General features: G+C 43.6%; 1 protein-coding gene across 1 annotated transcript in view; it reads left to right on the top strand.

Annotated features, from left to right (window-relative positions):
- The window catches only part of LOC149859889 (lysosomal acid lipase/cholesteryl ester hydrolase-like), a 28125-nt gene extending 3812 nt beyond the window's left edge, over window positions 1–24313 (top strand). The window contains exons 2-9 of the mRNA XM_090056905.1: window positions 933–1047; window positions 4028–4226; window positions 5065–5174; window positions 6028–6164; window positions 10186–10326; window positions 16140–16211; window positions 21395–21466; window positions 24021–24313. Coding sequence (XP_089913031.1) covers window positions 933–1047; window positions 4028–4226; window positions 5065–5174; window positions 6028–6164; window positions 10186–10326; window positions 16140–16211; window positions 21395–21466; window positions 24021–24254 — 1080 coding nt within the window. The 3' untranslated portion in view covers window positions 24255–24313. The remainder of the gene's footprint in view (window positions 1–932; window positions 1048–4027; window positions 4227–5064; window positions 5175–6027; window positions 6165–10185; window positions 10327–16139; window positions 16212–21394; window positions 21467–24020) is intronic.
- Window positions 24314–27567: the final 3254 nt, after the last annotated feature.

The following is a 27567-nucleotide window of genomic DNA, read 5'->3' on the forward strand; positions in this document are numbered from 1 at the left end:
ACCATGTGCCCTAGTATGTCCTGCGGGGCGCCGCATACCTTCAGAAAAGCCTCCTCAGTATTGGCCCTGCTGATGCCAAAGAGCTGGTCAATGTTGGGTGCAGCCAGCTTCAGCAGGGTGATGGTTATCTGGGTGCCTGTGGGGAGGGGTTGCTGCATGGTGGTATCCTGCCATTCCAGGTGCAGGCAGAGCTGCTCCAGGAGGTCCAGAAAGGTGGCTTAGGTTATGCAGAATGCCTCCATCATCCCAGGTGGCCTGGATAATGTGCAGTCACCAGTCTTGGCTGGCCAGGTGGGCCCAGATGTGGCGGAGCTGGAGGCCTAGGCGGGTGTGGATGGTCCTTGTGGTGGCATCTAGGAGCACATCCCTTCTAGGGTCCAGCCAGGATGCGGTCCAGTTGACAGCTGCGTGGTGGCACGGGGCCTGAGATGGCACAGTGAGGCTGGCCAGGTGGCTGCTGGTGTGCAGGAGCCGGCAGGGCCCAGATGGCAGTTCATTTAAATATGGCCTCTGGCTGCAGACAGGTGGTGGCAGGGGCTAGTTTCAGGGCCCTAGGAAGTGGTAGCAGTTTGCTGCTAGTAGCTGAAAATCTGCTCCCGCATTCCTGAACATGTATGTGCCTCCCTGGGACCATTTACTTTCAAGTAGTTTACTCAAAAGTAAACTGCTCCTAGATAAAACGCACATGTAGACATGCCCTGTAAGTTAACATGTAAGCATCTGAAACAGAGGCCAACAGCCTCAGGGAACAGATAAGCACAAATGTGGCAGACCTTTTTCTTTCTGACTCTCCTCAGATTTTATGCTGATGAGCAGTTTGCTTAAACCTGTGGACTAGGATAGTATTCCCTCCACAGGGATCCTTACCTAATACCCCAGACCATGTGAAAAAATGGATTTTTCTAACCAGGGTTTTATTTGGCTTCCTGCAGACTGAAATTATCAGGTATCATGGATACCCTGCTGAGGAGTATGAAGTTGTGACTGAAGATGGTTATATCCTTAGTATTAACAGAATTCCTAGTGGGAAGAACAGTTGGAAAAAAGGTAAGATTTTTGTCTGAAAAAGAAAGCTCTGATGGGATGAATTTGGGCTTGTACTTACGTATGTACAGCTGCATATATCACACATTTCCATTCACATCTGAATTCTGATTCTATATGAAATCCTAAATATAGGTAAGGTTGGCCTGGCATTATAAAATTCTTTTCCTGGGACAAAAGAAGTAAAAAGTGCATTTTAAAAAAGGTGATTGTTCTGCCTCTGGCGGCATGTGGGTGAGGAAGTTAATTGTCTACCATTCTGTCCAGGGATGGAAACCTGGGCCAGTTTTCAGTTTTATAAAAGATGTGCACTATACTCAAGGGCATTGGTAGTGAAAAGGGAGGTCATTCTATTGGGATTGCTTCCCATATTCTGATATTGGTGTCTTGATCTGACACCAGCATTGGCCCTCTATTGTGCGGTAGTGGAAATTCTGGAGCTTCTCAGTTGGCTTCCCACTGAAGAAGAAAATGGTTGACTTGGATCTTTCAAGCATGTTTAAACAAACCTGGTAGCAGCAGGATGTTGGCTGCCTTAGTCACCCTGTTTTACTTGTGGCAGGTTAGGGTCTTATGTCTTGTGATTGTTGGGGTTACTATAATTTAATAGTAGGCTGCTCAGTGGATTTGTAAAGGATGCTTTACATAGAAATGATCCTGCCTCTGGTGTGGGGTTGGACTAGATGACCTATGGAGGTACCTTCCAGCCCCACTTCTCTATGATTTTATATATTCTAAGTGTAACTTGCTTTATTCCCCCCCTCCCCCTATTCTGTGCTCCTGTGGGATGCTCCATCCATCCCAGCATTGCAGTGTTCACAAATCATACCTGGTACCTCGAGGTATGTAGAAAAAACATTTAAAGCTGTGTCTATGGCCGAATCACTGATTCTCCAAATCAGCATCAAATCTTCAGATTTGGATTCGGCTGAGTCAAATTGGGGACAGTGATCTGAATCAACTAATCGAGTCACTGCCCTAATTCAGGCTGAATCTGAATCAAATACAGTCCATTTTACACACCCCTACTACACAGTACTAAGGCTTCAGGGAGATGCTTGGGAGTGATAAAACCTGGCTGAAAGGCTCTGAGGCAGCAACCTGCTGCACATGGTGGAGAATGCAGGCATTGTAGCTTTCAGCCCGTAACACGAACCTCAGAGCAGTGTTAAAATGGATGGAGGGGCTGCAGCTGCAGCAATAGGTCCAGCGAAGGGCTTAATAGGAAGAGCAGCACATTATGCTACTGCTGCTGGAGCAGGTGAAACCCAACCTGAAAGGGAATGGGGACCTCAACAAATGTAGAGTAGATGTTTACAAAATGGTGCCAGATGACAAACCCTAGGCTTTTCTAGAGGCGTATGAGCAAGCAGTCTCAGAGATATATCAGTGGCCTCAGAACCTCTGGGCTATTACGTTATCTCCCTACCTGGAGAGGCCCAGGCTGCCTATCAGGCCTTGGGAACTGCAGCTGCCTGCACCCAAGAGACCCTGAGGTTGGCCATTTTGGACCATATGGGCTTCATGGAAGAGGCCAACAGGTGGCAATTCCAAGCCACCTTTATGCCCCAACTCTTGGCCTTAAGGTACAATGCCTTAAGGATTTGTTCAAATGTTGGTTGAAATTGGAGACTAACTTAGCTCAGAAAGTGATGGAACTGGTGACCTTAGAATGCTTTTGGCAAATCCTGCTGGTGGAGGCCTAGGAATGGGTCTGTAGACACTGGATCATGGACTTAAAAGAGGCAATATGTCTTGAGGATTTTCTAGAGGCTGAACTGGAATGTGGAAAGACTGTAGCTGGGTAAAAAGGACAGGCCAACCAAATCGTAAACCTCAAATGAGAAAGGCAGGGGTGGCATGAGAGCCCTGAAAGGGAGGCCAAACACCCAGCCCTGGAGCATGGCCTCCCTCCCCAAAAGAGCAGGGTGAGCTGAACAAGTTTGAGTCATGGAGCCAGAGGCAAGAGAGTATCACCACTGGGAGATGGTAGTAGAGGCCAGGGGAGCCCTTGGTCTGTTCTCATGTGGCCAGCCTGGAGACTGGCACTGAGATTTTCACCCTCAAGGGCTATAGTTATGGTAAGTCCAGGATATCTGAGGTCCCAGTAGAATTTCCCAGGTGGACAGCACATATACTACTTGTTTGGATAGGAGATATCCAAGGTCTGGGCCTTGTGAATTTGGGCTCAGTCCAAACATTTGTGCAGGAACATCTGGTGGACCCTTCCCAATGTTCAGTTCCTGAAGGCATCTGTAACCTATATACATGTGGAACACCAACCTCAGGCTCACACATTGGTACCTGGCTTTGCATCCATACGTGTTTAAGATATGCCATGGGCCTGAGACTTCAGGAAGTCCATATGAATATGGACTTCTGCAAAGAGCAGGGTGGGGGTCTGAAATTTAGAAAAGTGAGTGTCTGACTTCATTCTTGAGGGGCGAGGTATGTAACAGGATGGCCTTTTCCCTTAAGAGAAAGCAACTAGTTAGAGTGAAGGGCTGCAGCTGAGGATGTGGCTTGCTGGGAATTAAAAACCACAGGAGGCAGAACAAGAGTTGTGGGGAGAGGGGTACATGTTAAGGAGACGCAGTTGGGGTAGGAAACTCCAGCACTAGGAAGAGTATGAACCTGGGAAAGAAGACTGATGCCACAGTGGACCCATCTCAGGGGCCAGGATGATAAGGTTTCTGTTTATTTACTTTGTTTGATGAAGACCTGTATATAACTGGGGTAGGATGAGAGGTGCTCTGGGTAGCAAATGCCAGCAGGGTGAGAGACTACATAGCACCAAGACTGCAGACAGACACTCAAGAGAGGAACAAATGTTTGAAAGAAGGCAGCCTGCTACAGTGTATTGTTAGTTTTTGTCCAACCACCATGAAAAGTCCAATTTCTAGCTCATTCCAGTAGAACACCGTAACCCAAACGTAAATTCACCATCGGCGTTGCTGAATGACAATAAACTCTTCCTTTCCAGGAAAAAAACCTGTGGTGTTTTTGCAGCATGCAGTCGTAGGAGATGCAATCAATTGGATTTCTAACCTGCCTAACAACAGCCTGGGCTTCATCCTAGCGGATGCTGGCTATGATGTTTGGTTAGGAAACAGCAGAGGGAACACCTGGTCCTCAAAACATAAGACTCTTAAGCCCAACCAGAAAGAGTTCTGGAAGTTCAGGTACACTGAATGACTGACATTTCAAAAATAGCAATTTCTGTGGGATAGGTAATAATAATGGGATGAAGGACCATTGCGTCTAGTTCTCATTCCTATTTCTAGAACTCATTCCTAGTTCACTGCTTCCTAGATTGATGGTGACTGGAGGATGAGAGTGGCCTATAGGAATAGGGTGATGAAAGACCCAGTAAAAGGTTTACTCACTAAGGCTCAAATGTGGGAAGGGATTGTAGGAGAAAAGGACGGTTGTGGATAAATGTAGGGGGTTGCTGAAGAGAAAGGTAATGGAGGTGAGAAAGTGAGATAAAAAGCACAATGGACAAGGATAGTGAGATTGAGCAGCTGAAAGGCTGCAGGAGTAGGAGAGAGAGAGAGAATGAAGTAAGGTGGACAATCCATGCCAGTGCAGCAAAACTCTCCATAGTTTAATTCTCAGAGATAAGGGAAGGATGCTGTCCGAAAACTGAAAGCTCTGTCACTCTCAGAAGTGTGCAAGTACTGAACAAGCTCACAGCCAGATTAAGGTTGATCCATATTTACCAGCCATGCTGTTAAAGTCATACAATATAGAGGAGACTCCTATTTATAAAGCTAGTAGCTTTTCAGGAGCCCTGTCTAGACATCTTCTCTCTCACTGTACTGCTTGGTACAGCAAATACACATGCTAAATATTTGAAACACATTAGTGGTACTTCCTCTTTGAAGGGAAACAAAGAACCCAGGAATTGACATGATTACTGACCAGTCCCTATTTCACTTAACTAAGGAATCTGTGTGCTGTTGTGGCCAATTGTATTAGAATTTATTCATTTAAATTATTTATGTTTTCTCCCTGTAGTTTTGATGAGATGGGTAAATATGATATTCCAGCAATGCTACATTTTATCCTGGAAAAAACTGGACAGAAACAGCTCTATTATGCTGGCCATTCAGCAGGGACAACTGTAGGTATGTTAAGGTGTATGTTAGATTGGTGTGCAGCTTAACCAGTAATCATAAATACTATTAACTACTATTATTCTTAAAATCTCATGATTTTAAACCAATTTCCTAATTTTCTAAATGCAGTTTTGATACTTGGATGGGAAATGCTACTGCTTTAAAACAAATTGACAGCCATTAAAATCAGTATTATCAAATGCCTTACCATCCAAGAATGAAATATAGCAAGTCAACAAAGGGCTGAATTCATTTTTACCTTGCTACTCCCCTGCTTTTTTGAGTTTAAGTCGGTGCTTTATTAGTTTTGTATGTGGACATTGTTGTATTGTATAATTATATTTAGAGTTAAGATTAAAATAGTATTCTGTTCCTCAATCCAAACCTTTGGAATACTGTACTATTGGTTTACATGTTTTAAAATTCTTCTGGTCTTTGGAAACTAACTAGCATAAAATGCACAAAATAGCACACTGGATTTTTCAATGCCTAGATGAAAATTTTAGAAAGCAACAAAAATCTGATTTTAGAGAAACTTCCAGTGACTACAAGAGGCAAGGACTGTTTTGTTGATGTCTTTTATTGAAGTAACTCCCAAATACATAGTGGTCCATTATTTCTTGGACCATCATGATTTCAACATCACTGTAACCCTACCGTCCCAATAAAGTAATTTGAAAATATCAAGTAGTTTGCTTACTTTTGGCCACTAGAATCCAACTGAACAATATCCATGGAATTTAATTTTTCCAAGTATAATCTGAATTGGGATTGAGAATGAAAATTTGATTTTCATTTGAGTAAACCAGGGCTATTTCAGATTCAGTTTTGCTATATTAAGATATTTGCTCTATTTTCTTAGGTTTTACAGCATTTTTGACTAATCCAGAGTTGGCTCAAAAAATCAAGATCTTTTTTGCATTGGGTCCTGTAGCCACTCTTACTTATGCAACAAGCCCCGTGATAAAGTTTTTGCGTCTTCCTGAATCATTACTCAAGGTATGTTATTCCTTCACCCAAATAGCAGGATTCCCAATTTTGACTGCATCTACTTTGCCCCTACCTATATGGATAGCTAATGTAGGGGAGTCTGTGAACACTGCAAAGCTACTGAATGCCCCCTGGACCCATCCTAGTTTGCAGGGGTATGGGGAGGGTAGTCGTACATGGCGGTGCAATGTCAGGAACTGGAAGAAGCTGAGATGTGGTCATGACTGTTTAAAATGCATACCTCAGATATTTGATTATTCAAATATTTTGTTACAGTTTGGAGTCTCTCTGTAATTTAAATAATGTAAGTAGGTGAGGTTATAGAAGTGTTTTGCTTTCTATTACTGCAGTCAATACCTAGGGTGACCATACATCCCAGTTTGGCCAGGGCAGTCCCAGGTTTCATAAGTCAGTCCCAGATGGTTGGTGAAAATTGAAATAAAAGTCCCGGAATCTCAGGGGTATAGGGTGCAATCCACAAGGAAGGTAGAGCAGCATGGTGCACCAGGCAGGCTGGTGGGCAGGCACCTGCCTGGTGCAATATGTTGCTCCGCCTCCCCACCAGACTGCTCCCTGCCTACATGCCTCTGCCTGCAACAGCACTGCTGACTTAGGGCTGGGGGAGGCAGTGTTCCAGATTTCCCTAAAAACAATATGGTCACGCTATCTAAGTCTCTTGATCCATTCTTCCGATTAGTCTGTGCATCTCTGAATCCTAGTTCTACCCTCCAACATATCTACTACTCCCTGCAGCTTGGTGTGATCTGCAGACTTGCTGAGGGTGCACTCTATGCCATCTTTCAGGTCGTTGATGAAGACATTGAACAAAACCAGCCCCAGGACCAACTCTTGTGGCACTTCACTTAATACTGACAGCCAAATAGACATCAAGCCATTGATTATTATGCTCTGAGCTCAATGCTTGAGCCACCTTACAATCCATTCGTCCATTCATTTCTATCCACCTTACAATCCATTCGTCCAGCCCATACTTCCTTAGGTTGTCTGCGAGAATGTTGTAAGTGACTCTATCAAAAACTTTAGTAAAGTCAAGGTATATCACATCCACTCCTCTCCCCACATGCACAGTGCCAGTCATCTCATTGTAGAAGGCAATCAGGTTGGTCAGACGTGACTTGCCCTTGGTCAGTCCATGCTGACTGTTCCTAATCATCTCCAAGTACTTAGAAATGGACTCCTCCATGATTTTTTCAGGGACTGAGGTGAGGCTGACTAGTCTGTAGTTCCCTGGATCCCCCTTCTACCCTTTCTTAAAGATGGGCAATAGATTTGCCATTTTCCAATTGTCCAGGATCTCTCCCAATTCTCCATGCATTTTCAAAGATAATGGCTAATGGCTCTGCAGTTATATCAGCCAACTTCCTCAGCACCCTTGAGTGCATTGAGTCTGGCACCATGAACTCATACATATCCAGCTTTTCTAAACAGTTCCTAACCTGTTCTTTTGACACTGTTGGCTCCTCCTCAAACTATGCTGCCCAGTGAAGTAGTGTGGGAGCTGACCATGCCTGTGAACACTGAGGTAAAAAGGCATTGAATACTTCAGCCTTTTTCACATCTTCTGTCACTAGGTTGTCTCCTCCATTCAGTAAGGGACCCATACTCTTCCTGATCCTCCTCTTGCTCCTGACATACTTGTAGAAACCCTTCTTGTTATTTTTCACATTCTTTGCTGGCTGCAACTCCAATTGCACTCTGACCTTCCTGATTTCATCCATGCATGCCTGAGGAATACACTTTTTTTTCCTCTCTAATAATTTTTCCAAGTTTCCAATTCTTGGAAGCTGCCTTTTTGTGTTTTAGTTCATTGAAGAGTTCCCTGCTAAACCAATGATCTTCAGCCATATTTACTAATCTTCCTGCACATTGGGATAGTTCATTCCTGTGCCCTCAATAAGGTTTCTTCAAAGGACAGCCAACTGTCTTGGGCTCTTCTCTTTCTCAGACTGGCCTCCCAGGGCATCCTGTCCATTCAGTTACCTGGGTGAGTCAAAGTCTGCTTTTCTGAAGACCAGATTCCTTACTCTGCTGCTCTCCTTCTGTCTTTTCCTAAGGATCCTCAGCCTAATCATCTCATGTTCACTGCTGCCCAAAATGTCATTCACTACTACATTCCCCACCAATTCTTCCCTATATGTGAGCAGCGGGTCAAAAAGAACCCAGCCTCTATTTGGCCTCTCCAATACTTGCACCAGGAAGTTGTGCCTAACACTCTCCAAAAACTTTCTGGATTGCCTATACACTGCTTTATTGCTCTCTTAGCAGGTGTCGGAGTTATTGAAGTCCCCAGTGAGAACCAGAGCCTGCGATCTGGATATTTCCACTAGATGTCTGAAGAAAGCTGCATCCACCTCATCCTCTTGGTTTGGTGGCCTATATCAGACACCCATCATGAAAGCACTCTTGTTGCTCTCCTCACTGTCTCAAACTCAGAGACTTTCAACCAGCCTATCTCCAGTTTCATATTGTGCCTCTGAGCATTCATACAGCTTCATCTTTTACATAAAGACCAACTCCTCCTCTTCTTCTCTCTATCTGTTCTTTCTGAACAGTTTATACCCATCCATGACAGTACTCCAGTCATGCAAGCTATCCCATTAAGTCTTTATTATTCCAGTCACATCACAGTTCCATAACTGTATGAGGACTTCCAGTTCTTTCTGTTTATTTCTGATGTGGCATACATTTGTGTACAGGTATCTGAGGTAACTAGCTGATTGCCCTGCTTTCTCAGGAAGAATGAGAAGGCCTCCCTTGTTGCCCCCTCCTGCTTGCACTTCCTCTAGGACATTTGCTTCCTCACTTACCTCAGGGCTTTGGTTTCTATCCCCTGGCAAACCTAGTTTAAAATCCTCCTCACTAAGTTATTGAACCTGTCTGTGAAGATACTCTTCCCCCTTTGTCAGGTGGATCCTATCTCTTCCTAGCAATCTCTCTTCTTGGAACAACATCTTGTGGTCAAAGAAGCCAAAGCCCTGCTGATGACACAATTTGTGCAGCCTTGTATTGATCTTCAGGATGCTTCTGCTTCTGCCTGGGACCTTCCCCTGGACCAGAAGGATCAAGGAAAACACAACCTGAGCCCTTATCTCCTTCACCCTTGCACCCAGAGCCCTGTAGTCACAGCTGATCTGCCCAAGGTCCCCCCTGACAGTATTATTGATGCCCACATAGATAAGCAGCATGAGGTAGTAATCAGAGGCCAGATGAGTCTTGGTAATCCTTCCATGACATCTCAGATATGGGCTCTGGGCAAGCAGCAGACCCCTTGAGACAACAGATCAGGCTGGCAGATGGGTGCTTCCTTCCCCTGGAGAAGGGACACTCCAACCACTACCCATTGCTTCCTTTTGGTGGCAGTGGTCTCAGTCCTCCCCACTTTGGGGAGGCCTGGCCTGGTCACTTCCACTGACAGAACAACATCCTCCTGCTCCTCTGTTGATAGGGCTCCAAACAAACCACTGCAGGTGGGGATGAAGCCTTTTTTTTATTTTAACTTCTTTACTTCTTTAACTTTGAGAAGATGCTTCAGGGCATGACTCTGTTCACTTGAATATGACAAATGTTTATGTCAATGCAAATGACTACCTGTAATCAGAGGCAGTATAATAATAATATTTAACCTGGCTGTCTCTAATGACAGAGCCAGGTTAAATATTTTATTGCCATAAAAATGGAAGGAAGGCTTCCTTCATGTTTATTGCTCAGTAGAATAAGAAGGAATGGGTAGTTGTGAGCTTGTGGAAATATTAGGACTAAAGGATAGAAAAATAGCAAACTGTTTGCTATTTTTCTATCCTTTAGTCCTAATAATAATAATAATGAAGAGAGATAATAATAATCAAAGGTTTGATTGATTGTTCATTTCACATTAGTGAGATGGGGCTGGAGAGAGACAGTGGGTGGGTTGAAACTCAGGGGTCACCAGGTGCTTGTAATGGCAGACCCATGAGGCTTCCTACATGCTCTACTCTTGTATGAATAAAATTGGTTTTTTTTTCCCCCCCAGATTTTCTTTGGTAATAAGGGAGTCTTTCGACAATATGAACCTCTGAAGAAACCTCTTACAAAATTGTGTACTGTCCTAAGTAAGTTTTGTACCTCTGTCTTCTTTTTCGTGGCTGGCCATAATCTTCCAAATATGAATATGGTAAGTATTTTAAAGTAATAAAACTAAAATAATTTCTAAAATAAATAATGTGTCTAGACATTGTATATAAGTAGTTATTTTCACCTGCCTAAGTTTTGGTTCAGTTCAGCAGTATTCTGAAGGAATAAGAGTATCCTGCTAGCTTTGGCCAACACCAAATTAGACTTTAACTAAGAATGGGATAATCCAAAATTCTGGGTCCAAATTTTGATCAATACAGGTTCATATTGCACAAATGTCTTGTGCATTGTTCCCTTTGGACCTGAGCAGTTAGCCAAATCTATTGTCCTATGGAGGTTGATTCTATTACAAGTAAAAATTATTATTAGAATCAGATAGTTTCTTCGATGCAATTATGCTTATTTACCAGCAGAGTATGAAGTCTGGTTTCCTGAACACAGGCGCATCTACATGAAATGCCTACTATGCATTAGCCTAATAACACTGCTCAGTAGCATGCTGGTCAAAAACCACGCTAATAGCCTACTGACCAGTGTTATTAGGCTACTGTGCAGTAAGTGTCACAAAATAACCACGAGCCAGTGCTACTGTGCAATAGCCCTAGTTACTGCACATGTAGTTAGTACTTTATTAGGCAAATACTAAAATAAATGTGCAGTAACTAAGGTGCATTAATGAACATATAGATGTGCCCAGTTAGAATAAAACACTAGTCGACAATTCTTTCCTTTCTTAACAGTTTTATCATGCAGTCCCAAAAAGTTTCCTCTACAGACTTTTTCCAAAAACATAACCCCAATACTTTTTCAGACTGCATGATCCTGGGTTTTTGATCCTTCATATTTGCTTTGGTAATGTTTTTCTTAGCATGGGGATGACAGGAATCTCTTTTTACATCAACCTGTTACATGCCAAATCCAATGGACAACACTTCCATTACTGATCTGCAGTATGCTGATGATGTGTTGTGTGTGTCCATCAATTGAAGACCTCTAGATCACTCTCAGCTGCTCCTGTGAAGCATATGAAATGCTAGGACTCACTGCTAACTTCACAAAACACAAGATAACTTACTAACCTATCAAAACCATCCAGGTGTCCCCTCAAATATTAGAACTAGAGGGCAGTCCCTGGAGAATGCTGAGCTCGTCTGACATCTTAGCAGCCAGTATCTGTCTGTGGATCATACAATGATTCCAGGTTGCTGTGGAGGCCACTTCTTGTACTGTTGTCACACGCCCATTATGCCATCCTGTCATAGACCATTGCTGCAAATTCCAAAGCTACATCCCCAGTCAAGGCCCGTGTCTTGGGCAAAAGTATTTAACAGTTATAAAGCTCTTCACCAGTTGCTTGTGTGGGAAGAGGATGGCAAAACAAAACATTCCTCCTTCAATTCTGTTGTTGTAGCAAAATACATATACATCATTAGCTGTGCAGTGTTTGATATATTGGTAGACTCATCTATCTGAACAGAATAATATGAGCTTTGATGAACACTTGCTAAGAGCTGCTCTTTTACATCAGTGGCCGTCTCCTCAGTATGGCATGAAACTGTCATTCAAAAGTGGAATCACATCTAGCTGTGATGCTGTGTTCTGTTCTATCATCACTGACCACATATCCTTTAAAGCTGGAAGGATTAGTTTCTCACCTATGTTGTGAGTCTTGTCTGCTTTGGCAATACGCAAAGCCACATGGTAAGAAACCACAACAGCCTTCAGATTAACAGTGCTTTACACTTCAACATGTTTTTGTCCTGTTAATTCATTGAATTTCCTCTGAAAAAATTCTACAGGTTTAGATATCAAGGTAGGGTGTCTTGTTTCAAGATGCTGGCATAGCTTTCAGGGCCCCATATTGTCATTTGCCAGTGCTTTGGTGTATACAATACATTGAGGCCTTGATGCATCGCTGGACCTGCTCCATGTAAAACCAAGCTTTAAATAAACTTTATCGTATTTTTGACCTTGGTCTTTTGCTGGAAACCTTGCTGCTGCACTCTCTTCAGCTTTGGTTGTGTGCTTTTCTCCCGTTGTCACAAAACAATCCATTTCTCATTTAAACTGTCTCTCACTAAATGCACTGATGAGGTTTGTAAGTTTACGTACAAAACATGACATAACATATGTTTTATCTGTCGGAGTTGATAAACATTAGTATGTTAAACACAAGCTTTTTCCATTATTTTATTTTTATTTTAAAAAGATATTTAAAATATATAACTTTTTTTCAACTTATCCAATTTATCCTCAAAAAAATAAAAAGACTCACAGATCATTCCTCCCTTGACATGATGCCCTGACTCCCCAGGGAGGCATGCCTCATAGTTTGAGAAGCTCTGTCATAAAGATATCTCACAACGGGCTCCCGAAACAGGTCCTACAATTCCAGTTTGCCAATGGTTACCCTTCTAGAAGTGGGCAAAAGAAGAGATTGAAGAACACCCTCATGGCCAGTTTGAAGAAATGTGATATTAATCTCCAACAACTTGGAGATTTGAGCACTGAATCATCCCCTGTAGCACCAACAAGTACAAGGCATTGACTATTTTGAGTGAACTCCCTTCACTATGAAGGTGAAGAGGCAAAAGAAAGGGAAAGCACTGTGACCCAACATCACCAGGATTCACTCTTTCCTTCTAGAAATGGTTGCCATATCTGCAGTTGAACATACAGATCTTGGATTCTTCAGTTCTCTTCAGACTCATCAATGACTTCCTTTACTACTGGAAGACTTTCATCCTTCATATTCCGGGATTGCTGCCACCACTGACATTTCTTCAAGCTTCACCAGTTCTCTCAGTTTCTAACTTACTATCACAGACACAGAGCTAATCTAGAAAAACCTAACCCCCCAAGTAATGCTTAGCAACCCAAATAGTTCAGCTGTCCTTGCAGTAAGGACTTTACATCAGTGTCTTATCTTAGAGCTGCTCACAGCTATTAATGCTGGCTCTTATAACGAGGGAACTGGTTTTCTCACGGCTCCCAGAGGAGAGCTCAAGAGAAAATCTTACTCCTGTATCTCTAGTAAATGCTACCTGCAAGTCTTGGGAAAGTCATTTATAACCAAGTTGCCCAATGGACAGAGATGCCAGAAAGCATCATAGGCCCCAGCATTTAGGTGTTTGGCCCCAAAGAAGAATCTACAGCGGCCCACCCCCACCCCAGGTTTCCTGTGGGCAGAAAGGGACCCCTCAGAATGAGAGCTACAAAAGAGCAGCAGATCAAAAAGATGTAGATAAAGTAACTAAGGAGCTGTTATTCACCAAGTCCCAGAATATATTAATTAGAGGCCACTAACTGAAGTTATCAGAAAGCAGGTCTAAAACAAACAAGAGGAAGTACTTTTTACATACTATAGTTATCGTGTAAAATGCATAGATACAGGGTGTTAAAGAAGCAGATTGTATAACTGGCTTCAAAAAAGGATTAGATAAATTCAGAGAGGGGCAGTCTTTTTGGTACCTGTTAAATATAACAATCACAAATGTATCCTTTGACAATGATGGTTGATGCCAGGGAGGCTATGAAAAGGATGGATCATTCTAGATCTTCATATACTCTCCTCCCAAAGTATTTTGCTATTTGTCAAAGTCAAACACAGCCTTGATAGACCAGCAGCCTGACCCAGTATGGCACTTCTTCTGTCCTTATGTTCTTACCATGTGGGGAGTTTCATAAGGAATATTGAGTGGGGAGTATCCAATAGGGAGTCAATGAGGATAAGTCTTAAATTGGCAGCCCAATATAAATTGGCAAAACTGTCTAAAAGGGTTGTGAGAGGCTTTGGACAGAGCTTCGGATATGGAGAAGCTTTGGACACTTTGGAGTCTGACGGAGCACATCCGGGTCAAAGTGCTGCCTCGTTTGGCTTCCCAAAGCGGTTCAGAGCTCCTGAAGTGCTTCAGAGCCACCTCGGAGATCTGGCCACAGGGTATAATGGGGAAACAATAAAATATCTATAACTTTGTTGTTTTTTGTCCAATTAGGATGAAATCTTCAGAGATGGTAGACTCTGCAGAGATGATGAAGCCTGCCAAGTTTCAAGAAGATCGGTGCAAGGGTTTGGGGGGAATGGCACCCCAAATTCTTGAAAGCAAAACTCATGTCACGTCTAGGTGTTACAACATGGTGGGGTGAACACTGCAGGGCTGGTAGCCTCTGCTGAGGCTGCAAAGCCTGCCAAGTTTCAAGAAGATTGGTGCAGAGGTTTGGGCGCAACTGCCCCTCAAGCTGAGGACAAGCAAAACTCGTGCCATGGGTGATGTGGGACTGAGGATGTCTGTCTTGGGGCAGGGAAGGGAGACATTACTGCAGCCTGGCTGCTAAGCTGCTGTGTTACCAATCGATCAATCATGATTCACTCAGGGACTCAGGGACCAACTCAATACACAGGACCTAGCTGCTACATAATGACTTAAGGAGCATCAATCAGCACCTACAAAACCAGGCTAAGGAAAGGAAAGAATCAATACAGACAATCAACTGCCTCAGACAGACACACTCTTGGCATGATTTTTGCCTGTCAGTACCTAGGGGTGCAGGGCCCCAGAGCCCCCCTGCACCGATCTCCTTGACAGCTGGCAGGCGTCACAGCAGGAACCACCATCCCTGCAGCTGTCACCCCGCTGCACCTTAGCACACGCAGTGTCACCCATGGCATGAGTTTTGCTTGTCAGCAGATTGAGGTGCAGTTCTCCCCAAACTCCTGCACGTATCTCCTTGAACTTGGCAGGCTTTGTGGCCTCAGTAAGCCCTGCAGTTTTGACCCCCCCCCCCCCCCCCCCCCCCGTGTTGTAACACACAGCCGTGACATGAATTTGGTTTTCAAGAATTTGGGGTACAGTTCCCCCCAAACCCCTTTATAGATCTTCTTGAAACTTGGTAGGCTTCATGCTCTCAGCAGAGGCTACCATCCTTGCAAGTTTCATCCAAATCGGACTGGACAAAAAACAACAAAGTTATAGATCTTCCATTGATTCCCCATTATACCCTATGGCCGGATCTCTGAGGCGGCTCTGAAGCTTCAGAGCTGCTTTGGCTGGATCAAGGTGGAAACCTGCTCTGGAGCTCTGGATCGGATCATGGCCATCCAAAACAGCTGGATCCGAAGTCGGGTCAGATCGCTGCTGACTTGCACAGGCCTACTGTCTAATGCCTTTGTGAGTAGGTGATAGTGCCTAATGTCTCTCACTCTCTGTATGATTTACTGTATTCCAAAACAGAATAGACACGAAGACCTATACAGTAGGAACTCTTAGAAATTAAGACAATCTTCTGCTGCCCTCCTGCTTTGACCATGTTAAGACAATGAAACCAACCACTGTTCTGGCTAGCACTTCTTATACATTGGGAACTGGCCTGTGTCAAAAACAAGATAACAGTGATGTGAGAGCTGTAACATGAATCAGGAATGTTGTCCACCATGGAGAGGGAAAGTATGCTCAGACAGAAAACATAGCATTTTTATTGTTTATGCATAAACCCCCCCCCTTGCTTTTTCTTAAAGCAGTTCCAGTTTGCATGGAATACTAAGAGATTCATAAGACCAAGGAGAAGGGAGAAAGAATTAAAATCTGTCCCATCGCTATTTTACCTGCGTGTATGGATGGGCCTTGTGTGTTGAAGTAATTCTTTGTGCCCTGGAGGCCTTCTAGTAGTCAAAATGCTATCACATAATACGGTATTTAGTTTTACCTATTATTTCATTAATATATACATATACTCCCTGTTTTTATTGCATCCTAATGTTTTTAATTAAGTGCTGATCCAGGTCCTTCATATATTAATTTAACCTCATTGTCACATGAAATTCTATGTTTATAATAATCAATATTTTCATTTTAGAGTCGTGCAGATGTATATGTAGCACATGCCCCTGCTGGAACAGCCGTGCAAAACATACTACATTGGCATCAGGTATTAATTATCTCTTGAAATGTACCAGGAGCTTAGCATATATTTTATGCAGGCTAGATGCAACTGAAATGATTCAGGGTTAGAATATGTGTGTAATCCTCTTGCTTATTTTATCTTATTATATATCAATACATATATTTACAGCCTTTGTTAAGATGATTTTAATTTTGAAACTATTTGAAACTATTGGGAAATAAAGCATAATTTCTACAAGTTTAATATATTGGAAAGACAATGGAAACTTGGTGAGAAAATAGAAACTAGAAACGGGAGGTTAATAAACAGCTGGATTACATTACTGGCATCATATCCTTTTTATCTGCACCCGCGAATAAAATACATGTTGCTCAAGACTGCAGATCAATCCTAAGACTGGAGGAAGCTTTTGATAAGGCAAAAATTCTTTGGGAGTTGTTTGTCAAGTTGAAAAGCATCTTGAGAAACTATATTTGGGATATGCAATGGCATGGCTTTATCTCATATTCTGATATAAGAGAATTACCTACTTGTCATTTTGCAACATGTGGATTGGTACAAAGTAATATACAACAGTAATTAGGACTAAGACAACACATTCCTGTTTCCAAAAGGGAAGATTTGTACATGAGATGCCTAAAGAACAGATTTTCAAAGGGACTTAGGTACTGAAATCCAGAACATAGGTCCATAAAATCTTGTACTTACATGGAAGGGACCTCTGCTTCAGTACCCTGATAAAAGCAGGATCTTCTGTGTCTGAAGTATCCCACACAAATATTGCCTAGCCTTCTATCAAAAACTTTCAGTGGTGGTGATTCCACAATCTCCCAGGCTGATCTGTCAAGCATTTCACTATTATCAGAGTTACAGTTATTTTCCCTATTATCTAATTTAAGTCTGTTGTTGCAATTTTAGGCCATTATTTCTTTTCCTGCCCTTTATGAGCACGGAAAACAGTATGCTTTTTATAGCAATCTTCTTTTTGTATCAGAAGACTCTCCATGAATCCAACTCTCTTCTCAAGACAAAATAATTCCTTTTCTTCCAACTTTTCTGTGTGTGTCGTGCTTTCTGAGTGTGCAGGCAACAAAATCAGCTACTTAGATACAAGGATTTCTTAGCAGGATATCCTTCATTGGATTCACAGCATAGTTGGGATAGAGTTGCAGTTTGTCCAGTAAAAGATATCACACTAAAGAAATCCTGACTTCTCCTATCATTCCTGGGACATCATGGCCATAACATCACTCCATAACATTACTTAGATACCTATGATTCTGCAAGCAAATTAAGTGCTTTTAAGTGCTTAAACTTCTGCTGTTGGGCATATGTCTGGTCTGAAAATGCTGGTTGATACATTCCTTTTAAATATGAACTGCTGAAATGGTGTGTTTATAAGGGCCTTGTTAAAGGGTAATTTTGGGTGAGTCCTGGAGCTATTAACACCTGGATTATCTGCACATTTAACATCTGAAACACTTTTCAAGCACTTGTTAGGCAACTCAAAGGTATGCCATTCTAGGGCATGATTATCCCTGATAGTGTTACCCAACTTGTGTTACTTTAAGGTATAGCCACTCTAGGCTGCGCTTTAGTGTAAACAAAAAAAACACCACACTGGCCCCCCTTCCCCACTAGCCCCAATCAGGCCTGTGTCCCTGCCCCACCCCCAGCTTTCTCTACCATCTCAGATCCCTGCTCACTGCCCCCTCCCCACTCCCTTGCCCCCTCCCATCCCCCCTGCTAACTTGTGGTTACCCCTGCTGTACTGTCTGTCCCAGGGAAGCAGGCAGGGAAGGGTTAACCTGCCTGTCCAGTCTTAGCAAAAAGCAGCCCAGCACTAGTGGCAGCTGTGGCAAGACAGGCAGGTTAACCCTTCCCTGCCTGCTCCTTCAAGACAGAATGTGTAGGCAGCCACAAGAAAAGAAGGGGAGTGGGGGTGAACCCCAGGAGTGGGGGAGGACAGGGAAGAGCCACAGAGGTGAAGGGGTGTCCAGAAAGGGTGGAGAAGGGCATTCTAACCTTTCAGTCCTCCAGGCCCATGCTGGCCTGAAGTGTGACTGCTCCAGAGTCAAGCTAGCACAGGGGCGGGCAATGATTTTGACTGCAGGGTTGCTTAATGAGTTTTGGTGAGCCATGCGCCAGTGGGCAGCAGCACTTGTGCAGGCATGAGCACCCCAAGCACCTGCCTGTTTGCTGCTGCTGGCAGTGGGGGCTGTGCAGCATGGGGGAGAGTGTGTGGGAGGTCCTTACACCCTGCCCACCCGAGCTCTGTGCGAATTACGCTCTTAAAGCTATGTGCAGTTTGCTCCAGGCTGGGGCAGTGATCATGCAGAGCAAGTATCCAAAGTCAGATACAGAATCTTTATTTGCTGCAGCGAGGTGCCTCTGGAGAGGGACCCCGCCTACCAGTTATAATACTATTTTAACGTCAGCATTAGTTTGTGATTAGCTCGTGCTTGTAAGAATACTCAATCATCTACTAACTAAATTACTATACTATCCAATCAAGTGACATTATGCGCATGAACACCGAAGTTTAACTCTCGTGACTGCATGTTTTATATATTTTTGCCAAGTAGTCTGCTTGAAAGAAAACAATTTTTGTACTGCTTTCAAGGTTCCTCTGTTGACGAGGCTCCTCTGTTGATCGGATTCAGCTAGTTTCATATCTTATCAGTAACCCTTTACACAGCACTTCTCTTTTCACCCGTCTAGTATGTGCTGTGTCTGCTTCTATGTATTGAGGTTAAAGGTAAAAGAAATGGCCTTACTTCTATATTGCAAAATCCACACACTACAGTGCCCCCCTGGGCATAGGCTCCATGCTGCCTCCAGCCCCAGTCCCACACTCCTGCCCAGCTTCAATTCCCTGCCCCTGCCCTTACCCCCGCCACTTCCCCACCAAGTGCCCAGAGTGAGTGGGACACCAGGGAAGCTGAGCAGATCCCCCAGCAGCTGTAGCAGTGGCAGCAGCAGTCCAGCCTAGTAGCTGCATGTTGGCTGAGCTGGGCTCTTCTTCCCACAAGGGTGGGAGTGAGGCATGCAGGCTGGGTGGGGTACAATTAGTTGGTGGGCTCCTGAGGGCCAAATGAAATTGCCTGGCAGGCTGGATTCAGCCCACAGGCTGTATTTGTCCTGCCTCTGAGCTAGCACTAATGCCAATCAACATCTGTGTGTCTCACAGTGTAACAAGGCCTAAGTAGTTGTAACTTCTTGTGCCCAGAACTCCCTCTAGTGGCCCAAATGCTGTCAAGTAATATTCCCAATGGCCCCAAACTGTTCAGCACTCAAGTTTCAGTGAGATCCTAATTGTAGGCACCACTTCTCACTTACATTGCCTATGGAACCCCTCTTATGGGTTTCCTCAGAACAAAGCTACTAGACCTCATCTTGCATAAAACATAGCCAGGAGGAATAACAGCAGAGCCCACATACACAGCAAGCCAGTGGTGGGACATCATCCATCTAAAATGTGCAGACGAGAGCTTGGATCTTGAATCCCCCAAAAGCCAGTTGCAGGCTGTAGCAATTGGATTATTGGATATAGGGAGGGCACAACCTCCTCCTCTGCACTTTTTTGTAAAAAGAACAGAGCTGGTTCAGGTGCCTGGCTTCTGTAGATAGTTTATGCCTCCTTTTGTGCACAGTTACCTATTCCACTTAACTGCCTTTTGGGCTGTGAAGAGTAGGCCCTGCTGTTCTTCTGAGTCTACTGTCCTACTGGCTTAGGTGGCCTCCTGGTCAGTCTGCTGGCTTTTGACTCCCATTCTGAGACACCTAACTTTCCCAGTCTGTTTTATAAGGAACCTGGCTCAATACTGAGAATTACACTGGGAATCTTAGAGGGCCCTTATGGATTTAGAAATAGATTGAGAAGAGGACTTGGCACACATTTTTAGGTGCCCATGCCATGGGGTATATTCTACAACCTGTGCTTAGCAGCTGAGTTCCCTATCAAGAATGGAGAGAATTAGGCAGGAACTTCTAGAGGAAGTTGAATTGTGTCTCCCATCTCCTGAGTGAATGGTCTGTCCCACTGATGTCTCATGTGTAAGTGGCAGAGCCTTATCACATCTTCAGTGTTTTAAGGAAAAAGCAAAACTTACTCTGCTTTTGCAAATGAAGTTGTAGGTTTCTGCCTCCAGGAGTTCTGGGCTTGAGAATTCAAAGTGGAGTGGAATCTCCCAGTAATGCTGACTAGGGCTTAAACTCTTGAGCGGGGGTGATTAAGGTGAGACCCTGTGTTCACAGTTCTTTATTGCGAGAAACTGTAGGTGGCTGCCCACTCAGTTTGCCATGGAACCTCATTCTTAGGCTCCTAACTTTTCCTGTGTTTTGAATTGGGAGCCAAGGCATGTACCTCAGGGCTGGAGACTCCAGTATGGATACCTGCCCCAGAAAGTTACATGTAACATCAGTCAGCATCTGGCATGCGTATCTTTCTTTGGGCCTGGGTCCTGGCATTACTGGAATAAAAATATTAAACACTAATCACTGTGTGCATCTCTGCCTTCCTAATTAGAGGCAAGGGGCAGAAGGGAAGGCTGACCAAGAAAACAACTTTCTTTGAATACAATTTTAGCTTGAAAATTTTTGAATTTACCAAAATTCTTTATAACTATATGTTGAATAGTTTTGGCTGCATATGATATGGAAAAGGTAATTTTTTTTCCAATTGTGTTTTGTTCTGAAATGTTTCTAAACTTAGTTTAGTAAAAGGTTCAGAAAGAAAGATTTGGGTAGAAGGAAGCATGTTGCTTGACTCAAATTAAACACAAGCGGTACTATTTCATGGATTTCATAGACATTTGGGCTGGAAGGGACCCCAGAGAATTATCGAGTCCAGCCCCTTACTAGAGCTTAATCTTTCCATCCTCTTTGCTGAGACTTTTGAAAAGGGATTTTTAAGATGTTCACAAGGAACTGATAAAGACCATTACCTCATCCTAAGTAGGCCACCAGACAAGCTTCTCATTGGAACCCGTTTCCATTTGCTGTCAGCAATGTCCAGAATACAGCCAGAATGCAAATGTTCTCCTTATTGTAAGTATGTGTAACTGCCAGTAAATTAGTAGGAGCTTTAGGTATGCTGGAAAGAATATTTAATACAATGGACTTGACAAGTGAAAGATACTGTGTTCTGCTTTCTATCTCCTAATCTGTCCTGCTTTTGAGTCTAATTACTGATGTGTAATTACCAGGTATGCCGTGCAAAGCAATTCCAAGCTTATGATTATGGCTCTAAAGAAAAGAATATGGAGAAATACAATCAGGTAGGATGATATACTTTTTGTTGGAAATGATGAGGACTTGAAAAAAAATTTTTAAAAAACCCCTTAAAACAGAACCAGAGACCTGAAGTTATAGTAAGATAAGGAAACCTACTTTCAGATATTTCAATGGTACTTCTACAGTTGGGTGGGCAACCTGTGGCATCCCTGCCATGAGGGCTCGGGAAGTTGGTGTATGCACATGAGCCCTGAGTGCTCAATTAAGAGAGGTGCTGGAAGGTAAGCCTAAGGCAGAACACTGTGGGGCAGAGCAGGAGAAAGGCATTCTTGAAAGCAGACATGTCAGCTGTCACTGTGAAGAGACAGGTAAACCCGCAGGTCAGACCCTGCAGCCACCACCAAAGTCAAAGCTTTGGATCTTTGCAAGCATTACAAAACTGGCGGTTGTGCAGTCAGGGAAGAATTAACCTGGTGCTGTCACTTCCTGTTGCATCCTATCCCTGCTCTGCTCTGCACAGCAGCAGCCAGAGGGTGGAGTACCCTTGCCTCCAAGACACAGACTATCAGGTATGTCTCTGGAGTGTGGGATGGATCCGAGGGCCACTTGGGGCCAGCAAGAATTGGGGGGGAGGGGGTGATGGGCAAGAGGCAGGGAGCTGACTTGTGGCACAACTGCCAAAATGCTTGGCCACCACTGCTTTACAAGGGAAAAGTTAAACCATTGTTACTCAGAGAGGCAGTGGAAGCTCCATCCTTGGAGGTTTTCAAAACTCAGCTAGAGAAAGCCCTGGCTGGAAAAATCTAGTTGAGGATGGTCCTACTTTGAGCAGGGCGTTGGACTAGATGACCTCCTGAGGTCCCTTCCAACCCTAATTTTTTATGATTCTATAAGGAAACACAGGCAGTAGTTCTTGGGAACCCTGTGATGGAAGAGGTGATTTAATATAGATATGGCCAACTGTAAAAAGTTATTAAGATGCATAACTGACTCTTACAAGTGGACATTTATTGCCAAATGAGTCTCGGGTAAGCCTGCTGGGGCCTCCTAGAAGAAACAATCACAAAGAAAGAAAGATGTAACATCTTACCTTACCTGTAAGTAGCTGGTAGAGTCTTGGTGGGTTTTGTTGGAAAAAGGAAAATGTAGAATATGGTTCCAAATGAAATGGGGAGAGGCTGTGAATGTAGGGAAATGCATCTATCAAGCATATACAAAACAATAGGGGTGTGTGAAGTGAGCCATATTTGATTCAGATTCAGATTTGGCCTGAATTGGGGACAATGATTTGATTAATTGATTTGGATCACTGTCTGTGATTCAATTTGGCTGAATCTGAATTAGAAGATTCAGTGCTGATTCAGAGAATCAGTAATTTGGACATAGGCACAGCTTTAAATATTTTTTATTAATACCTTGAGGTACCAGTGTGGCTTGTGAATGCTGCAATGCTGGGGTGCATGGAACATCCCACAGGAGCATGCTCCCCCTGCCGCCACGTGAAGTACTTCCAGTCCACTTCTGGGTTGGCTGGGGAGTGCACAGGGCCCCCCCCCCGCACTCCCCCATTTCAGCAGTCGGCTGTGGGTGGAACCCAGGTGCCCCTCAACCCAGGAGGCACCAGTCGCTGAGCCAAGGGAGTGTGGGGGGCCCACAGCGCGCTCCCAGATGGACCCGGAAGTGGACCAGAAATATTCTGGTCCACTTCCGGGTCTGCTGACGAGCACTCTGGGGAGCTCCATCTGCCCCAGCATCACAGCATTCACCAGCTGCCTGGTACCTAGAGGTATGTAGAAAAAACATTTAAATTGCTGAATCGCTGAATTTCTCTGAATCGATTTGGAGGGTTCTGATTCCATTCAGAGAGATTACAGGGTCCTCTGATTTGATTCAGATTCAGAGATTCAGCCACCAAATTGGGCTTGATCTCCACCAAATCGAATCAGGGACCAAAGCTTCGCACAGCCCTACAAAACAAACCAGGGAGAAAAGATAGGTACTGAGACATTAAGTTGCCATTTATTCAATACTTAGACATAAAAATGACTATCTTCCATAACAGTTAGCATTAAAATCATCTTTCAGTTAAAGAAAGTGCTCAGAAACTGCATTCCAGAAGCTGCATAAGGAGGTTCATCCTCTAACTTGATAATATCCTGACAAATAGGAATTTTTAATACCAAAAGCATGGAATAATCTGACAGATTGGCACATGGATCGTAAGAGTTAAATACACTGTCTTTTATCTAGTGCATCCCAGTTCCGTACAATCCCATTAGAATGCTAAAGCACATGAAACTGATGCAAGTCTGCTTCTGGTTCTTCCAACCCTTGTATTATGTGCAATTTTAATCTTTTGACATTGATAACTTTTAGTTAGGGCATTACCTCCAACTGCTGGGAGGGAAGGATGAAATTACTCGAGTAATAGCAGGGATGGACGAAAAAAAGGATGGAGGGCAAGGTTTATTGTTATTATTTTATTTTAATGTGCTTGCATGAGAAAATAAACCTTAATCACTTCAGAATTTATATGTTAAAAAAAATTGCTGTGGCTTTCCAGATTTTTCTTTTTTACTCTGTTCCCCTCTTTTCCAGACAACCCCTCCTGCATATGAAATAGAAAATTTGAAAATGCCAGTTGCTGTTTGGAGTGGTGGACATGATGTGATTGCAGACCCAAAGGATATTGCCATGTTACTCTCTCAATTTACTAATCTTATTTTTCATGAGCATTTCCCAGATTGGGAACATCTAGATTTCATCTGGGGTCTTGATGCAGCCATGCGTATGTATGCAAAAATGATTGACCTGATGAAGAAGTATCCCTAAAGCTGCATGACAAGGATTGAAGTAAAACAATTTATTCTACTGGGTCCTCTTTTCTTTGTATGGGCAATATCAATGACTTTATTGTATTTTATTTTTTAAAGATCTGTAATCAAAGTTCCTGTGGATGGTGTCACCAGGAAATGTGAGTGAGCTCCAGGGCTCTCGTTTCCATGGGGTTCTCTGGTCCCACTGAAACTGATACAGTGGCTCTGCACTGAGAGTGGGACCACCAGACCTAAGCCCTAGCAGCCCTGCTCTCAGTATTGAGCCACGGCAGCTCAAGAAGACCAGAGAGCTTCACAGAAGTTTGATCGCATAGGGCTGTGGCAGGTCCGTGCTGAGAGCAGGGCTGCCACAGCTTCAGCCTGACATCCCCACTCTCAGAGCAGAGCTGCAGTGCCACTTTCAGCAAGACTAGAGAACTCCAGGAAAGCTGCTCCCTGGGGTGTCTGGTCTCACTGCAGCTGACACAGTGATGGGCCCACTCTCTGTCCAGGGGGAAAGCAGCAAGCTAGTTCTGCACAGGCAGGATTCCTAGTCCTGTCCTGTCCTTGCTCACCAAACCTCTAGTGGCAAATCACAGCTGTGCAGGTGAAGGACAGTCAGAGCAGGTTTTTCACCTTAATACTGCTCCTATAAGCCAATCAACACTAAGCCAATTAGTAGCTGTGTGACTTTTAGCGTAAGGTGTTACAAAGGCCTTACCTGCATTATCCATATAATACAGCACATAATCACTTAAATCAGAATGTGTTAATTTCTGCAGTTTAATCTGACACTAGGTAATTAATAGAATTTTAACAGTTTTTCTCTTAGTGTAGTCAGGGGCATTACTTTTACTGCTTTGCTTTGTAAGCGCATGCTTTATAACCAACTTTTGAAGAGACTGCCAGAGTTGAGAGGCTAGGTAATTAATGCTGACCCTTGTAAATGGTCCCCTTTGTGACCTCAAGGAACTCTGTCAGACTATCATTCTCAAGTTACCTATTTGCAAAACAGGTATAATAATACCTATAGCATCAGGATATATCTAATGTTTGTGAAGATAATTTATCCTGAAAGACTTCTTTTGAGTTTACATGTATCTTTTATATTTTACACTCAGACTGCATTGTTGTAGGAGATGTACTAAATGTTATATTCCACATCCAGACTGCATTGTTGTAGGAGATGTACTAAATGAGATACTTTATTTTCACAAGCACTCAGGATGTAAAATTACTCAGTGGTGAACACTAAATAAACAGTTCAATACTGAGGTCTAAAAACCTACCATAAGTGAATTCCTCTAATCCATAACACTACTACAAGCAAGTTCCACTCTTTGGTGTTCACAGCTGAAGTATTTTGTTCTGACCTTTCCTATAATGGTTTAATTTTTTTGTTTTACTTTGATGGTTCTTTCAGAGGGTTTATGGGTGTGTGTAGACAAAAAGAGGGTTTACTTTGCCCTAAATTGAAGTGGTGGGTTTTTAAAAACACCACTTCAATTTAGGAAGAAGTAAGCCCCTGTGTCATGTACACCCACCTCTTACCTGCCTCTCCAGCAGCAGGGAGGGGAGGGTGAGCTGCCAGGAGGCGGAGCAGTCCCTGGGCTGTGGGGGTGGGGTTGGTGCTTCCCTCCATAGGAGCAGCAGGTCCTCCCCAAGATGGCACCCATCCACAGGCACCCATCTCAGGCAGTGCCGGGCGGGCACCGCAGCTGTGAAGGGAGGCTCTGGGCCCCCATGCAGCTCATGTTGTTAGGCAGGCTCCAGAGGAAGAAAAAAAAAGAGAGAGAGCAGGCTCGCCACTTCCCCACCCCACTCCCTTTGGTGGAGGCTGGCTTCCTAGGCCCCTGAGCCTGGTGCCTGGTGCTTCACTCTGTGGCTGTAGGGAAGCAAACTAAAACTCCTTGGAGGTGTTTTAGTTTTCTCCACCCAAAAGTCATTTAAGGCACATACACTGCTAAATGTGCTATCGTGGCTGTAATTAATGTGCAATACACCACCAATGTGTGCAAACACCAACACCATTAAAGTGGTGCAAAAGCATTTAATCCACTTTAAAGTATCATGCATATGTGCCCCTTGTTTTGTCTACACATGCCCTATGACATCAAAGAATGAATTCTGGTCCTCTGCTGGCCTCCTCTCTAAAAAATGTTTTGCGGTTAAGATCACATGGAGTTCATGTGGGTTTTAACTTAACGAATTCTGGTGTATATTCTCAATAATTCTTTGCTTGTATCATTTATTGCATTTAGCAGTTTAGGACCAATAAATATATAAAAGCAGAATGATCTGTTGGTGTATTGGATTTACTGTCAGCCTAATATATGCATGACTAGATTTTTCTGTATTTTCCCTACTTTGGGTCTTGCCATGTGTTTTTTTCCAATCTTCAAGAACAGGAGACTTCATAGATAGATTTAATAAATTTCTAGGGTTGGAAGAGACCCTGTAGATCACTGACTCTGACCCCCTGCTCTAGGCAGGAAAGAGTGCTGGCGTTAAATAACCTCAGCTAGGTGCCTGTCTAATCTCTTCTTGAACACCTCCACGGTAGGGGAAACCACTACCTCCCTTGGAAGCTCATTCCATATTTTGGCAACCCTCACTGTAAAGAATTTCTTCCTGATATCCAGTGTAAATCTACTGTCCTTTAATTTGCGGCTATTATTTCTAGTGACCCTTAGGGGTTCCCTGGTAAACAGAGTATCCCCTATTCCCTGCTGACCCCTCATGATGAATTTGCCGACAGCCACAAGATCATGTCTCAGCCTTCTTTTCCGGAGGCTGAAGAGATTTAGGTCCCTCAGTCTATCTTCATAGGATCTTACCCACAGGCCCTCAACCATATGAGTAGCCCTTCTCTGAACCCTGTCATGGTTATCCACATCCCTCTTGAAGTGTGGCACCCAAAACTGGACACAGTACTCCAATTGCGGCCTGACCAATGCCTCCTAGAGGGGAAGTATCACCTCCCTAGACCTGTTCGTGATATACCTACTAATGCAAGAAAGAGTGTGGTTAGCCTTGCTTATTACCTCAACACATTGGTGACTCGTGTTCATTTTTGCATCAACTAAGACTCTGAGATCCCTTTCCATTGTTGTGGTATTCAGAATGGTACCCCCCAGTCTATAGGTGTTTTCAAGATTCTTTCTCCCCAGGTGCAGCACCTTGCACTTATCCTTGTTTAATTGCATCCTATTCTGATCCACCCACTTCCCCAACAGTAGCTTGACTCCAATTATGTTTTCCTACTCTTAACTCATTTTCCAAAATCATTGTTGGAAGTGTACCATTTCTGGCCTTGATGACATAATGAA

This window comes from Crocodylus siamensis, chromosome 7, assembly GCF_052110815.1.
Source record: "Crocodylus siamensis isolate JL-2025a chromosome 7, ASM5211081v1, whole genome shotgun sequence".
In the NCBI taxonomy this organism is placed as follows: domain Eukaryota; kingdom Metazoa; phylum Chordata; order Crocodylia; family Crocodylidae; genus Crocodylus; species Crocodylus siamensis.